The sequence below is a fragment of the Stegastes partitus genome, unplaced genomic scaffold, assembly GCF_000690725.1.
Source record: "Stegastes partitus isolate 25-593 unplaced genomic scaffold, Stegastes_partitus-1.0.2 Scaffold416, whole genome shotgun sequence".
NCBI classification, from domain to species: domain Eukaryota; kingdom Metazoa; phylum Chordata; class Actinopteri; family Pomacentridae; genus Stegastes; species Stegastes partitus.
Genome location: NW_007578147.1, coordinates 43,645 through 59,124, shown reverse-complemented (window position 1 = coordinate 59,124; position 15,480 = coordinate 43,645). Strand labels below are relative to the sequence as shown.

Genomic DNA, 15,480 nt, shown 5'->3' with positions numbered 1-15,480 from the left:
TCCTAGTGGTCGCTTGCGATATTGCATGAGAAATGTCTCGTAGGCCAACATTTGTAAAACTGTAGACGGCTGCAAACAAGCTCATTTTTAATGCCTTCATTATGAATTTTGAGGTTCTTTGATGGTTTTGCTGACTTTTCATTTTCTCCAAAATCTCCAAAATATCCCCACATTTACAAAAAATATTAAATACAAAGCACATTTTCTAAATTACCAGAGGAGCCAAATGTGTTTCAAAGGCTCCGGTAGTTTACCTGCAGCTCCACCTCTGGGTCGAAATGTCCGCTTTACACAAGATATCTTCAATCGTGTGATTTGTATTCAATTTCGCTGAGCACATTCACGCCCCCAAGAGGCTTTGTAGTTTGCTGTTTTGAGCTTTCAATCCGCCACCCTATCTGCATGTAGTTAAAATAAGTTTTCAGAAGATTCGTATCAAAGTCAAATTGATAAATGTCTCATCCACTGCAGACGTCGGTGAGCTTTTAAGTTGTATCTGATTATCCGCATGCCATCAATTGAAGGTCAAAGCAAGCATTGTAATGCAAAAATTCGAGTCGGGGCACGTGAACTAAATAATCCTCGCACATGTGTGGGTGCAGGCTTGGGAGTGTGAAGTTGTGTGTGTGAGCATTTTCTCTATTGCCAGCTTGTCACCTCTGGGAGGAGAATAATGGCTGAATTTCAGCAGTCAATGTTGCTGATGCAGCTGCTGGTTGAAATTCAATAGTGGAGGAGCTTTTGCAACAGGCGCTAACCTCTGTGTGTGTCTCTGTGAGGATAATCCCTCCTGGCCATTTGGATGCTGAAATGGCTGGATGTCTATGGGGAAGCTGTCATATCTTATAGAGTTTGGAAAATGATGTCTCCATTTTTTCTGTTCGCCTAGTTTTTCTCTCATATGTTTTTTTTTCTTCTCCAGCCTCTTGCAGCTTCTGCTTTTTCTGTGGCTGGATTTGGTCGATAGATTTTTTTTTATTATTAATATTGGTTAGGCAACTGTTTTTGTTATGAAGTGAAAAAGACAATTCATTCATTCAATTCATACCCCAGTTGTTTTTGTTATTATGATTATTATTACACCTCCTGTTTCTAATAAATTGCACTATTGTGTGCTTACTCTCATGCAAATACATGTGAAACATATCAAAGATTTTTTTTTTTGTACAGAAATAAGTGGTAACCATCCTTTTCTATTGTCCCTGTGTGTCCCTGCAGGTTACCTGTACGTCACCTGTCTCATCCAGAACTGCTCGGACAAGATGGTGACGGCTCAGTTTCTTGGCAAAATCGATCACAACTCGCTGCTGGTGCAGGATGACTACATATTTGTCAAGGTAAATGTCAACACAACAAGGGAGTTGCAAAGAGGTTTAGTGGAGCGCACATACATGTCACTGTCTTCGGAATTTTTAAAATTAAAAAACAAAAAAACCCCAATATTCTCAAATAATCCTGCCTTGCATCCTTATACCTTCTGGCTACTTCCATATTAACTTTAAAATCTCTGTGCTAAAACCTCTTTTATTGCACATTATTAGCTTTTTCTTATCATTTGTATTCTATTTCAAATAGAACAACTAACTACTATGTTGTAGATTTAATTGAATAGATTCATCATTTTTTGGTTTATAATTTGTTTTTAACCAACTTTTGCATATTTGCACTGAACTTTGGTATCCAGAATTTTGCTTGACACTCAGGATGTATCTGCCTCTGCTGCTTCAGTCATGACTTGCAAGGGTTCTTTGGAAGTTCTGTTACATAAATTAGCGTTGTGACTTGGCCAGGGACTGACTTCTACAAATAAAAATGTAAAGTCTTGATTATGTTCCCTTGTGGACACGCACATCGACAACTGCAGACAGCATTAATGTGTATGTTGTTGCTATTATACTCCTTTCTAGACAGCAAGAATCTGCTGGGTGGTCTTCATTCAATACATGCACAGTAGGTTGCATCTATATATTAGTGTTGCACAGTATACTGATACAAGAAAGGCATAGCAATCCCTCTTATTGTTAGGACTGGTGCTTAAAGAATGACTGCGTTATATCTTGTGAGATGCATTGATGTGCAACAACGAAGCAGTCCGTGTGCAGCGCTCAGCCTCCGCTCTTTGCAGGCATGGTGGGCACATGCCAGCCGCTTTTTTCTTCTCTCAAAGGCTTTCAGGGCGACAAAACGAGAGACTGCAAAAAGAAGTGCTCTTATCGACTGTCCACGGATTGTCCACAAAAGCAGAAGATGGCATTATATCATCTACAACTGACAGTCAGAGCAAACCCATTGACATGATAGATAACAGTTACATCATGCCCCTGTCTTCTTAACTAACTTACCAATGTGGCATGCATCTCTATAGTCATATATATAATCTATAGTCATCTTCTGCACAGACAAACGGATGAGTCTGTTTGGACTCTTGCAGACTTGGGGAAATAACGAAATTTATGTCACGTGGACCCTCCTGTGCTCACAGGTGTGGAAGCTATACCACTGACCTCATACTACTTTGTAGTCAGGATCTGTTCCATACATGTACAGTGGGTTATATCTGCATATTCATTGACCTTGTAGTGGAAGGAGACACAAATTCTAGGCTGGCCCAAGACATCTTTGACAGGGACATGAATTCTGAAGGACCTTGTTAGATGACAGAGTTTACATTACACAGTTTCTGTACTCACAGCCTGAGAAAGTTAACAAAAAAATGAATCCAATGAAAAAAAAAACACCATTGACCCACTTGTGGATTGTTCAAATAAGACAGTACGGGTTGTTTGTCCTTCAACCTTTCTTTCATCATGCAAGAAAGAATACTATGTGCTTCTAATGGTCAACATCACGAAGCACCTTGTGGAAACTCTCATGGGAGGTGAAAGAGGAAAAAAAAATTCTGACAGGCTGGTGTTTTGGTTTTCATGTCATAAGGTGTCAAAGATGCGGCATCGATTTTTGTCAACTATAATTCACTGCACGAAGTAAAATCATCACTATTCTTGCCCGACTGTCTTTTTCTCTCCTGACACCCAAAGTCTTTCAGCTCAGACTGCTGTCAGGCAGCTGACGTTGTTAAGTCTAAACCTGGAATAAGTGACACCAATGTTTTAGAACGAGATGAGTTGTTGATCACACGCTTTTTTACGTCCGGAAACATTTTGCCAGGTCACAGACAGTCATTGTTCACATGACTGCAAAAGATCACTTGTTAGGAAATCATAAACATTTAAGTAGAAGTCCTTTGTCTTAATGACTTTCAATAATGTCTGGGAAACCCCACATATTATTGCAAGGTGGAACGGTGGTTAACAACGTTACCACGCAGCAAGAAGTTCACTGGTTCGCGTCCCGGTGAGGACATCGTGGGTTCTCTTCGGGTTCCCCAGCTTCCTCCAACAAGGTCCAAAAACATGTTGAGGTTAATTGGTGATTCTAAATTGTCTGTAGGTGTGAATGTGAGTGTGTTTGGTTATCTGTCTCTAAGTGTAGCTCTGTGATAGACTGGCGATGTCCAGGGTGTCCCCAGCCTTCGCCATAAGTCTCCAGCCCCCCCCCCTACGACCCTAGTGAGGATGAAGCGGTGTATAGATAATGGATGGATGGAAATCCCAGACACAAGGACCCTGGAATGAGCCCACATTATTGGAATCTAGCTATCTTTAATGTTTTCAATCACACCTGTGCTTTTCAAGCTATGGAATGCAAGGAAGTTGAACAAGTTGCACGCAAATTTGTTGGAATGAATCTTTGCATTATTTGCCTTTGTCCTAAACTGAGGTTTCATGAGCGCTGGAGGAGCAGCACTCTCTTCCTGTTTTGTAACTTAAAGCAGTCGAACTAGAGGTTTGAAAACTTTGATCTCACTGCAAACTGCAGACAATAGCATCGCTCAATCCTCTAAGCAGTCTACTCGTGTTAATTAACACTAATGTCTTGAAATGAGTACTGCCATTGTGGAGTTAATGCGGCTAAATTGCACCTTTAAGTAAGTCTTTGTAAAACCTCCATCTCCCTTGTTATTTATTAACGCACAGCATTTGTGCATTTGTTGTATCTGTCAGTGTATCTGGTGACTGTGTTTGCACTCACAGCTCAGGGCTGCAGCTTTCTGTTTCTTTTCTTTACTGATAAACTCCTACTGCCCAGATAACATATAGTGGCACTGCCTGCTTGAAGTGGAAAAGAATTGCTATTCGGGACAGTGTGCAGAATTAATCTCGCCTTGTCTATAATTGACTTGCCATGCAGCACAGTACTGTACACTCTGCAGAGGCCAGTAGCTGAATCCCATTTGCATGTGATAACAGGAGAATATACATGAGCTGGTATAGCGGAGCAGAATCCCTATAGTGTGATGGAACAGTCGTATCTTGTTGGGGTGTGTGTTTGTGTTTCTTTATGCTTGTGTGTTTGGATATGCATATCTGAAGATGTGTGCATGCACGCATGCGTGTTTGTGAGTGTCGGCAAGAAGAATTAAAACCTCATTAGGCAACAGTAGACTGGTCCATTATCCGTCTGGGATTATCCTCCCACTACTTCCAGTATTACTGACTCACTGATATCAGATTTAGTGACAAATATGTGGACTGAGAACAAGCGCTCACTGTCCACTGAGTTTCAATGGGACATGTGGTTTGATTTATTCATTAAGATCTCTCAAAACTGAATGCTCAGACTGCCCAGCCGTCAGAATCTAGATGAGGGAGGAGTTGGTAAAAACTTCATCGTGGTTCAGTAGTAAAGTTTTCCAAGCAGCTACGAGTGATTTTTGCCCCAGGTTTCACCTCCCAGGCTGCTGCCCTACTGTCTCATTAGTGGGGAATAAACCTGAAGCCTGAGACAAACCTGCAGGCTGTACTCAGGGCTGTAAAAACAGCAAATCGCATTTATTTTTCATTCTTTAACTGTTATGCAGCTTTTAATTTGCTAATAATTTCACAATCTACATCCATTTATATTTTTTATTAGCATAGTACAACTACTAGCCTTATATCCGGTTTCAGTGTGTGTTATTTACTTGTTGTGTGGGTGCAGATGAAGGTAATGTGGTGATGGAGAACCTTTGATCCCAGGTCAAGTCAACAACCTTGACACCACACAGACACATAGAGCGCCTTTCAAAAGCGTGTGATCATGGAGTGAAATTTGATATTTTTACATGTAAATATATTTTAAATTCAAAAGACAAGTGTGATGAGTCAGTGGTGTGTTTCACAGAGATGGCTGTGTTGTGCTGATTACCCCACTTTCAGATTTTCAAAATTAAATTAGTGACCCACTGACAGCTGGAACTCGCTGTTTCTTTATGCATGGGTTGCATGGGAGCCCTCTTTTCACAGTGTTGTATAGAAAAAAAGCACAAAAATGTATCGCATTTAAGTCTCAAAACACATACAGATAAAAACTAGTGGTGTACTCATAACTGCTCAGCACTTGAGAGTTTTGGGACTCGTCTGCTTTTGACTGATTGCAGTTACTGTCCGAACCTGCTGTTGAACACTGACAGCTTTTTCTTACTGTCTGTCTAACATAGTGTACCACTGTAGGCCTTTCCACATCTCGCTAAAGTAATGAGACATAACTGCTGTGAACAATGCAGAAAGGGAAAAATTATAACTTTCCAAAATGTAGTTTATGAAACACAGTAAGATAACGGGTGACAAAATATTAGTATTTAAGTGCATCATTTTAGAATGCTCAGTGACTAAGTATTGTACTTTTGACTCTACATTTATTAGACAACTATAATTACTTTGTATAGTCACATTCATAACACAAAAAAATAAAAATAAAAACAATAAGCAAGTCATTGTTGGGACTAATTATTAAATTTAGCTCAAACTTTATTTATCCCCAGATGGGAAATTCACAAACTACCCAACAGTAAACTGAAAATCAGCTTCACTTTTACCAGCTGCACCATTAAAATAATAACTACATGCATGCATCAGTAATTACAGTCCAACAATACGATACAAATAATTCTGAAATGGATCATTCTGCATTCTGCATCTTCCACCGCCATCAGAGGGTCAGAGACAGAACCAATCAAAGGAGCCTTGAAGGTCTCAAAAGTCAACTTGACACACCAGCAAGCGTTGAGCAAGCAAGAAATGCTCCCGCACGAGGATGGGTTTGGTCGCTGATGCTGTTTTCTGCAAGTACAACAGTGCGGAAAGCTCTGAATTAGAAGAAGAAAAATACTTGTGGACTTCAAAATAAACACAGGACAGCAGCTGATGACAGAAAAACCCTTCAGGCTGTGAGGAAAAACCCCAAAACAACGGCCAGCGTAGTCGCAGCCGACCTGGAGAGCACAGGTGTGAAAGTGTCACAATCCACAGTTTGCAGAAACCTTGGACAGCAGAACTGCACAGGCTGTACCGCAAACCTCCTATCAGCAAACACTGGAGTTTGCCAAAAAGACGAGCCAGAAAGGTTCTGGATCAGAATAAACCTCTACCAACGTGATGGAAAGATAAAAATGACTTTGACTGGAGAAGTCAGTCAACAGATTTAAAATCTTTTTGAGCATTTTAGCTGATTGAAGAACTAGAATCAGCTGAATGAAGACAAACATTCATTTGTTAAATAACTTTAACACATCTTTAAAAGGGGGAGCCAACATAGATATGACTCTTTGTATAAAGTGCATATAAATGACAGGAAATGAAAGCTCAAAGCCGGTCTCTGCTCACATTCCATTGCCTAAAGTGGCAAAAACATCCAACTTCACCCTCCTGTTACCATACTTTTGGATGGCAGTGTATCCACACACACTTGCCAGTGGTGTAGCCAGGTCCTCAGGGTGCTTATCTGATGTTCAATAGAAATATGCAGAGTCAGAGCTGAGAATGCAGCGTTAGCACTGGCCCCCTACACACACCTCATCTATCCCTCTTTGCCAGCCATTCTTTAGAAAGTGATTCCTTTTGAAAACACAGTCGATAGCGCTTCCTTCAGGGGGGCTCTCATTTTAAAGAAAGGGCTTTCATTGTTTCATCACTTTTTCATCACTGTTCAGCATTTAAGAAAGAAGAAGAAGAAGAAAAAAAAGAGGCTGTGCTCAACTGCTCCTTTCAATCATAAGCAATAGTAATCACAGCTCAATCTGAACTCCGACGACAGAGCCTCAGATATCCGAGTATGAGAGAGCGAGAAAAAAAGAAAAACTAAAGATCTTCCCACAAAACCCAAAATAGAAGCGCTGAATACAAAGCTCTCTCCATCGGATTTTGAAAGCAGCTCTAAAAGTTTTAGCGCTGCTCACCTTACAAAAAGAAAGCCAGACGGCGACAGGGAGTGTGTTTCAGAAAGTGGTATGTCGGCATCTGAGCCCATCACTTGGGATATGACACATTCAGCTCCTGTTTAAGTCGCTGTCAGTCACCGTCGTCGTCTCTTTCACCGAGTTTCCTCTGCTAAATCGCAGCCTCGGCTCTCCTAGTGAGCTTTCCCATTGCGGTCTCAGCAGGACGGCAGCGTGATTCAGTCTTTTGCCCATTTGTGAGGTGAATGCCGAGGTCTGTGCAGTGCGGGGGAGTTTCTTTGCATTTACCTTTTCAGTACCGGGTGAGTCACCGACAACAGATGGTGAACTGTGTCTCTCCACCTCCACTGGCAGTCAGCTGCACACTGGCAGATGTTGAAGATCTTACTTTGTCTGAAAATGTATTGTTCTGTTTTTCCTCCCAGATATTATTTAAATGCAAACTAAAACCTTTGACCTTAACTTTACCGCGCAGGCTTAGTGTCATGTTGCCCACATTGTGTGTTTTCTTCTTCACTTTTACATTTCTTTTATTTTCACTGTTGTTGTCAGGTCTTACCTCCTCTGCTTTCTCCTTCCCTGTTATATCTTTTTGTGTGTGCTTTTGAAATGTAGACTGTACATAAAAGATGGATGCATCCTTCGATTTTGGCGAGTGAAGCGGATGCAAAATTGCCTTAAACCTGCATTCTTTCTAACAACAACCAGCGGGCCACTATTCTGGTTGTAAAAAGAAGTTTGATTAAATAAAGGTCTATAAGAAAATTATCCTACTTTTCTCTTGGTTTGTTACATCAGTAAATATTTTCCAAATGAGTTTAAAGTCTTAACAGCTAGTTTCAAGACTTTTTGAATACAGCATGGTGTTCATTTAATAAATTATGGCCCCATTTAGAGGAAAAGAGACAATAAAGTTGGATTTGTTTTAGGGTGTGGCCACCTTGACCAGTCACTAGCATATCACCATGTCAACAGTCAAACTCAAAGCTTCAAAACGAAAGCCCACAGGTCGCTACATCCATATTTCAATACACAGGTATGAAAATGAAACAATTGACACAATTGATTGCAGAGCCTCACATATTTACTAAAGAAGCTTTCTGGTTCTACTACGACCAAACTGAATAGCAATTCTTGTTCTTTATTTCTGTTGCATTGAATCTGTTAGAGTTGCAGTTGGGATTTTTTTGTAAAGTAGAAATGTCCAAAAAAAAAACAGCCTAGGGTTTAGGGGGTTGAGCACATCTTTCTGGGTTTTTCAAAATAAAAACTGAGAAATCTATAAAATATACAATTAAGAAAAAGCATTTGTGATCAAAAACAAACTCATACTGGCATCAGTTCTTGTATTTTGGATGGTGCTGCAAGGAAATGATTGTATTAAGACTGTACAGTTTATGTTGGATTTATTTTTTTCCCCCCATGTCCTAGGTCACCACAGGGAATCGCACCAAGCACTATGTGTCCTATCGCCGCAACGAGTTTGTCCAGATGAGGTTTCCCAAGTACGCCTTGCCAAAGGTAAAGTGCAATATAAGTGCTACATTTTTCAATTCAGGTGTTCATTCAAGTGAAGTAGAATTTACTTGGAGAAAGAATGTTTCGATGGCTACATTTCTTAGTAACCAGTGTTGGGAACAATTCTCCTTCCCCTTGATCGTATTCTGTCATTATGGAAAATACATTCATTGCCATGCTGATGACACCCTGCTTTACGCCTCTTTCTGCCCTCACCAGCTGTTGACACACCAACAACATCTGGATGTCAAACAACTGTCTTTAACTTAATGGGAATAAAACCTACCCTTCTACTATTACCGTACCGACGCCCCTGTCCAAATCTCCCCTCAAAATCTAAATCCTTCAAAACTTTAATTCAATGCGCATATCAATAATATGTCCCATACTCCCTATTCCTACCGAAGCAGTATTTCCAAGCTTCGCCCCTTCTCTCTTCCAACACAGTACTCAACATCTTGCATTGATTACTGCAGCGCCATCTTCTCTGGTATTCCCCATAGACTCCTCCATTGGCTTCAAATCATTCAAAATTCATTACCCACACCAAGACCACCGACCATATGCCGCCTATCCTCATCCAGCAGTCGAATCCGTTGCTTGCCTTCAAGTCCCACCATAATTTTAATACTGCATATCTTTCAGACCTTTTCCATTTTTTCACTTCGTTCTGCACCTGAATTGCAAGGTGTCTATGGGAGTTTTGAAAGGTACCAAAAGAACATGCTATGATTATTGTAATTTAAGTTAGAGGTCATAAGACTTTAGCATCAGTCTGACAACGTCTGTGTGTCTACTGCCACACTGCCCTAAGACGCCCGGTCATGTTCCCATTAAGTCAGTACAAGTGGTTGAGGCTTGTCTGTCACTCCAGGGATTCAAACCTGCAACTTCAAAGCCCTCTTACCACTGTGTTCCACTTCTTCATTGGTGTCAAGTGTTACTGCAGTACCTACGCTCAGATTAAACCTGGTACTGACCTGACACACGATAGCACCCATAAAATATTCACCAGTGGGCATCGATCCAGTCGCATCTCATGTCACTGACATAGGCAAAGACGATAAATGAGCTCCACTTCAATGCAACGCAGGACAGGAACCTCTGCTGTCAGCGGCACTGGAGGGGGGAGGGAGGGAGGAGTTTTAGCGCGACACCAGCCAGAGTGCTATTGAACTGCGCTGATTGAATGCGGCGCTTAGGGAGACGTCTCATGTATTTTTCAGCTACAAACTGAGAAAAAAAGAACCTTCAAGACGATCAGTGCCATTGACAGTCTGTCAGGGAAAACTCTGTGGATGGAGTTTTGCACCAACACACATGTTCTCTGAAGGAAATGTATAGAATTACACGTGTTCGATTCCAGCCCTCCACTTAGAGAGATCTTACGCCCGAGTTGTTTGACTGCTTCGGCTATAGCACTCAGTGATCCTTAAGGAAGGTGAAAGGGATTGAATTACACGCACACACACACACACACCTTCCAGCCAGACGATGGGTATCAATGTGATTAGGTGTGGGCGGAAGACGGCGGATAAATTAGTTTACGTACGTGCATGCGCGCTGGTGTAGGTGTGTAGAGTGTGTGTTCAGTTAAAGTATGGCCTAGTTGCTCTCTCTCTCTCTCTCTCTCTTGTCTCCCCTCTCTCTCTACATGTGTCCTCTTACTTGGGTGAGCAGATAGGTCACACTTTGCGATGCTTTTAGGTCGAGCGACATGGGGGGAAGTGTTGGGGGGGAGTGACACAGAGAGGAAAAGAGGGGATGGAGAGAAACACTGAAGGGAAGAGATCAGAAGAAAGTGTGTGTGTGGGAAAGGGGGAGGTTGGGGGGTGAGAGGAGGGAGTGTTTCCATGTTTTTCCACTGTGAATAATTGAAAGCCTGCAGGATGAAAAATGCAGAGGCCATCAGAGAAAGCAGTTTGGCTCTGTCCTGCGAGACCTGACCCGAGTTATGGATTAACCACACACACACACACATACATGCACAGAAGCATGCATGCAGCCTGCTGGGCTGTGAAATCACAGGTAATAATTGTCCCTTTTTTTTTTTTTTTGCTCCGCTTCCATCCTCTCTGCTGCCGTCTACCACTCAGGATGTAATCACCTTTTCTGTGGTTTTTAACACTTTGTTTACCCAAGTGAGATTATACAACCGCAAGTGTGCGGTTAGCTCCAGCAGACTAGATAGAGTGTCTTGCTGGAGGGCACTGCAGAAATGGCACTTGAAAAAGAGAGAGAGAGGCACTTTGGTGTCATTGAAGTCGTGCCAGGAAATTTACATTTTTGGCATTATTTTGGAAGTCTCAGATTTCTCGTGTTATTGCTGGTTGACAGAACTCCTCATGCTCAAATGTGACACTGTTCCCAGTGTTTTAGCAGCAGAATAGCTGCAGTTTTATACATTTACTTCAAGGAATTGTTATAAGGCATTGGCTGTTTGGTATAGAAGTTAAATAACATAAGTTGCCTACTTACAAATACGCATTATTTTTCAGTAATTTGTCATACAGTCTCTGAAAGTTTTGATTTAAACTCTTTCATTTCTAAACTTCAATTCTGGACATGATAAGAACAAATGTTTACCTGGGAAAATGTGACTTCTGAAACTTGCAAGATAACATTTGCTCGTCAGATAAAGTGGTGAAAAAAGCCACACCTTCAGGTTAAGGTAGATAAACCACACTGAAGATATTTTTCAGATTTCACCTGGCAAAATTTTAGTTGACATAGTCCACTAAAGATAAGAAAATCTGGATTCTCTGACATGGAAGAGGGATACATTCTTGATTTCACTTCCCTTTTTACTTCATAAAAATTTCTTTTAGGAATTGTGCAAGTGTCACATGTTGTGCAAGCCCTTTGCCTCCAGTTTTTGTGTCGTGAGCTGGCTTGACTTGACACTTTGGACATCATCCAACAGTTCATTCATCCATCCACCCATCACTTTCTCCTGTAGAGGGTCTCGGGGGGCCTGGAGCCTGTCCCAGCTGACACTGGCATACAGAGGCAGGGTACACTCTGGATAGGTCACCAGTCCATCATAGGGCTAATACAAAGAGACAAACAACCAGGCACACTCTCACCTATGGCCAATTTAGAATCCCTGGTGACCCTACCGTGCATATCTTTGGACTGTGGGAAGAACGCAGGAGAAAACCCTTTTAGACAGAGAACATGCAAACTCCTCACAGAAAGGCTCCAGCTGCCCAGTAGGAACCTTCCTGCTCTGAGGTGACAGTCTAACCACTGCACCGCTTCACCGCCCTCAGTCTTTAACAAATGAATGTATGGATTTGCTCATGTTTATGGTGAGGACAGTAGAAAGCATGTCAGTGGCCCTGGAGTTGAGATTATTTTGTAGCACCACATGCAGACCAATTCCTTACACTAAAACACCCAATTAGTAGTTTAACTTTCCACCAAAAAGCTTAACAACCGTTGTACTGCCTGACATTAGTGCGGGCCAGAAGTCATTGGCATTTGACCGTCTTTGGGGTAGAAGACTCTTTCTCCTAGAAATTAAATCTCTGGTTGACCCAATGGCTGAGTAATTGGGGCACCTGCTTAGACCTTTACTGCATGTCACGCCCCTGCTTTCTTTCCCATTCTATCTCTACCGTTCCTATCACAAATAAATGCAAAATGCCAAAATAAAAATATTTAAAAAACAAACAAAATCACAGTCCTATGCAATAAAAGGGCAGAAATTATGTTAGGGTGCAACACAGTTGTTGACTAGGTTAAGTTCAGAGATTTTTCTTGTTTGGACAGTGAATGAAGTGTCAAATTTGTATCAGTGAGTTTGAGCATGTTGGGGTAAATGATAGCAGAGATCAGATTCATGTCTAGATGTCTGTCCGGTGGTTTCAGTTCGTCACCAAAAGCATGAAGTAAAAAAATATAATTTGGTTGAATTGTGTTTCAAGTCAGATTTGACATTTCCTACCTTTGCCTAAACCCCAATGAAGCACTGTAGGCAGCTAAACAAAAAAAATGTAACAGCTGAATAATGCTGTAGTCAGTACAAGTAGAGATGCAAGACTGGATAATAGGACTGCATTGTCAGTGGACATATTACTGCTACATTCAACACATTTGTAACTTGCCAAATATGTTAATTAACAACGTTTCCTCATTACGTTAATAGTAAATCTAATCCAGTCACAATTGAATTTCCTTCAAAAGGTGTTTAATGTTGCAATTTAGTTGCAAATAAATGAAACTTCACAGACGCAGGGTGGGAGAAGTATAGTGCTCTGTGTCAGGGATTGCATTTATGGAAACTGGCATTACCAGTATGCCAGTGAGTTGAATCAAACTCACACAAATTGAACAAAACTCAGGAGCATTGCAAAGTTACTTATCCAAAGAAGGTGAAGTGTGCAAGGCTTTGCTCTGTCCAGGTGGCAGATTATACCAGTGGGGAACCTGTACATACATGTACTGGACAGATTTACCATTGACTTTTGTCACTACTTTAGAACAATAGTCAAAAATCTAATTCTTTTCTTTGACAAGTGATTTTAAGTGTTCTGAGATGACAGCTTTGACAAAAGGGTTATTTGTGTATATAGTCATAATTATGTAGAGGATATATTTCATCTTTAAGAGATACGTTTAAAAAAAAAAAAAAAAAACTGAACCATGCCTGAAACCAGGGAAGCCTTTCTGAAAGCTGAAATGTGTGGGTCGACTGTATCAAACACCTCTTTGCTGAATTCAATAATGTCCAAGGGGCATGATGATAATTTTAATGTGATTAAAGGGATCTGTTAGAGTGTGAAAGGAAATGAGCTCAATGCTGCCGAGTGAGGGTGAGCACGCTGAAGAGGCTATTATGTCACAGCCGACTGCTGAGGGAAATCTGGCATCAGATGTTGTTCATTTTTTTTTAATAAAATGAGAAAGACATTGCTCACATCGCGCTGATGAAGTCTCGGTAATGTTGCTCGAGGAACGGGGCAATGATGGAGTTTAAGCTTGTAAAAAAGACACCTGGAATGATTGTATGTGAGCCTCCAGCACGAGAACTGACAAAACTAAGGGGCTGTCTTAAATCTGCCTCCTGTGTCAAGCAGGTATTACAGACTGAGCATGTGACCTGAAACCAAATGTGTGACAGTGATGTACACAGGAATTTGGTGGGAGACTGAGCAGTTTGTAAGGCCAGAGGTAAGATTCGATACATACAGCAAAAAAGCATTCCAAGCCTGGATACTAGAACTTTCCATAGTTATGTAAGGGTTTGATGAGTCCAGCCCTAAAAAATGGAATCTGTCCCAAGGTACCATAACATATCCCTCAATTCGATGATCAGTAAGACTATCAGTCCAATGTCGGAAAAGAGAAATGAGAACTGGAAAAGCAGCAGGAAGGGGAAGTATGTTGGACTAGTGATGGGGTGAACATGTGATAAGCCTTTCTAGCTCTAGCAAAGAGTTCTCAATAGTTGAACAAAAAGAAGTTACATATCGTCTTTCTTATTTGAAGTAACTAGTTTATTAGAAAAAAAATAAAAAATTGTATATGGTGTCAAGTCATAACATATGTCCTCTGGGAGCACTTTACACTTTCCAAGACCTTTGTGTGGAGAAACCCAACAGTTTCCCTTTGAGCAGCACTTGGTGATAGTGTGAGAAAGTTTTCCTCCCACTGGCTTCCCTGACAGAAAGAAACTTCTGATAGAAGCAGACAACCAGACTCGGAGTGGCTGTCTGCCTCAACCAGTTTGGTGTCAGGGGAGAGCAGAGAAAGAAAAGCTGAGCTGATGTTGATCATGTTGTATTTCCATCTCCTATTAGACATCAGTGGGCATAAATTGCGTCCTGCAGTTTAGAAATAATACCAATAGAAGTAGTTGTTGGTCCACATGACACAAAACTATCTTAATTATGGAGAATGCATCCAAATTTACCTTATTCCGTCACCAAGTGATGACATTCCTCTAATTTCTTTTGAAGGGAAGTGAACAAATAAATGACTGGATGGGCCTCAATGTTCTCCTTCTCCCTTTTGTTTTTGGTGTCAAATACAAGAAGCTGTCCGTTAGCGGTCATCTCGTCTCTCTGCCTCTGAAAACCAAAGTTAGAAATCTTGGATCTTAGAGGATTCACGTCCAGACAAGACTTAGAGAAAGTAAGAATAGTCTTTTCTCAGGTCGCCTCCCAAAGAACTTTCAGGCAACTTTCAGCCCATTCAGAACTGTGCTGTTAGAATCCTAACAAAGACCGCAAGAAATTATCACATCACAGCAGCTCTCAGGTCTTTTCCGCCGCATTCGACTGTCAACTGCGTGCTTGTCTATACATATCTGAGTGGCTTTGGACCAAAATATATCCGACTGTCTCATCATGTGAAGCGTCTCTTGCAGCGCAGAGCTGGAACAAGCTCCTGTGGAATATTAAACTTGCTGTGACTTTGACCAAAATTAAATCTGAGTTCGAAGCTTTGATGTTCTGCACTGCCTTTGACTGAACCTTAAGTGCTCGTCATGAATCATCATTGCCCTTCTTTCCTCTATTCACGTCTCTTTTTTAAAACTTTTTAAATTTCTATTCTTTCGATTTGCATTTTAATGTTTTGAAGCGCTTGCTGATTTTATGCCTCTCTGTCCTTTTAATGTTTTTAAGGCATTATTAAAAGTGCTGTGAATCACCCTTGTGTATGAAAGTTGCCATACGACC

At 41.1% G+C, this 15,480-nt stretch overlaps 1 protein-coding gene across 1 annotated transcript in view; it reads left to right on the top strand.

Annotated features, from left to right (window-relative positions):
* The window catches only part of sorcs2 (sortilin-related VPS10 domain containing receptor 2), a 389,051-nt gene that overhangs the window by 330,671 nt on the left and 42,900 nt on the right, over nucleotides 1-15,480 (top strand). Inside the window, exons 7-8 of the mRNA XM_008285783.1 lie at nucleotides 1,219-1,337; nucleotides 8,708-8,797. Coding sequence (XP_008284005.1) covers nucleotides 1,219-1,337; nucleotides 8,708-8,797 — 209 coding nt within the window. The remainder of the gene's footprint in view (nucleotides 1-1,218; nucleotides 1,338-8,707; nucleotides 8,798-15,480) is intronic.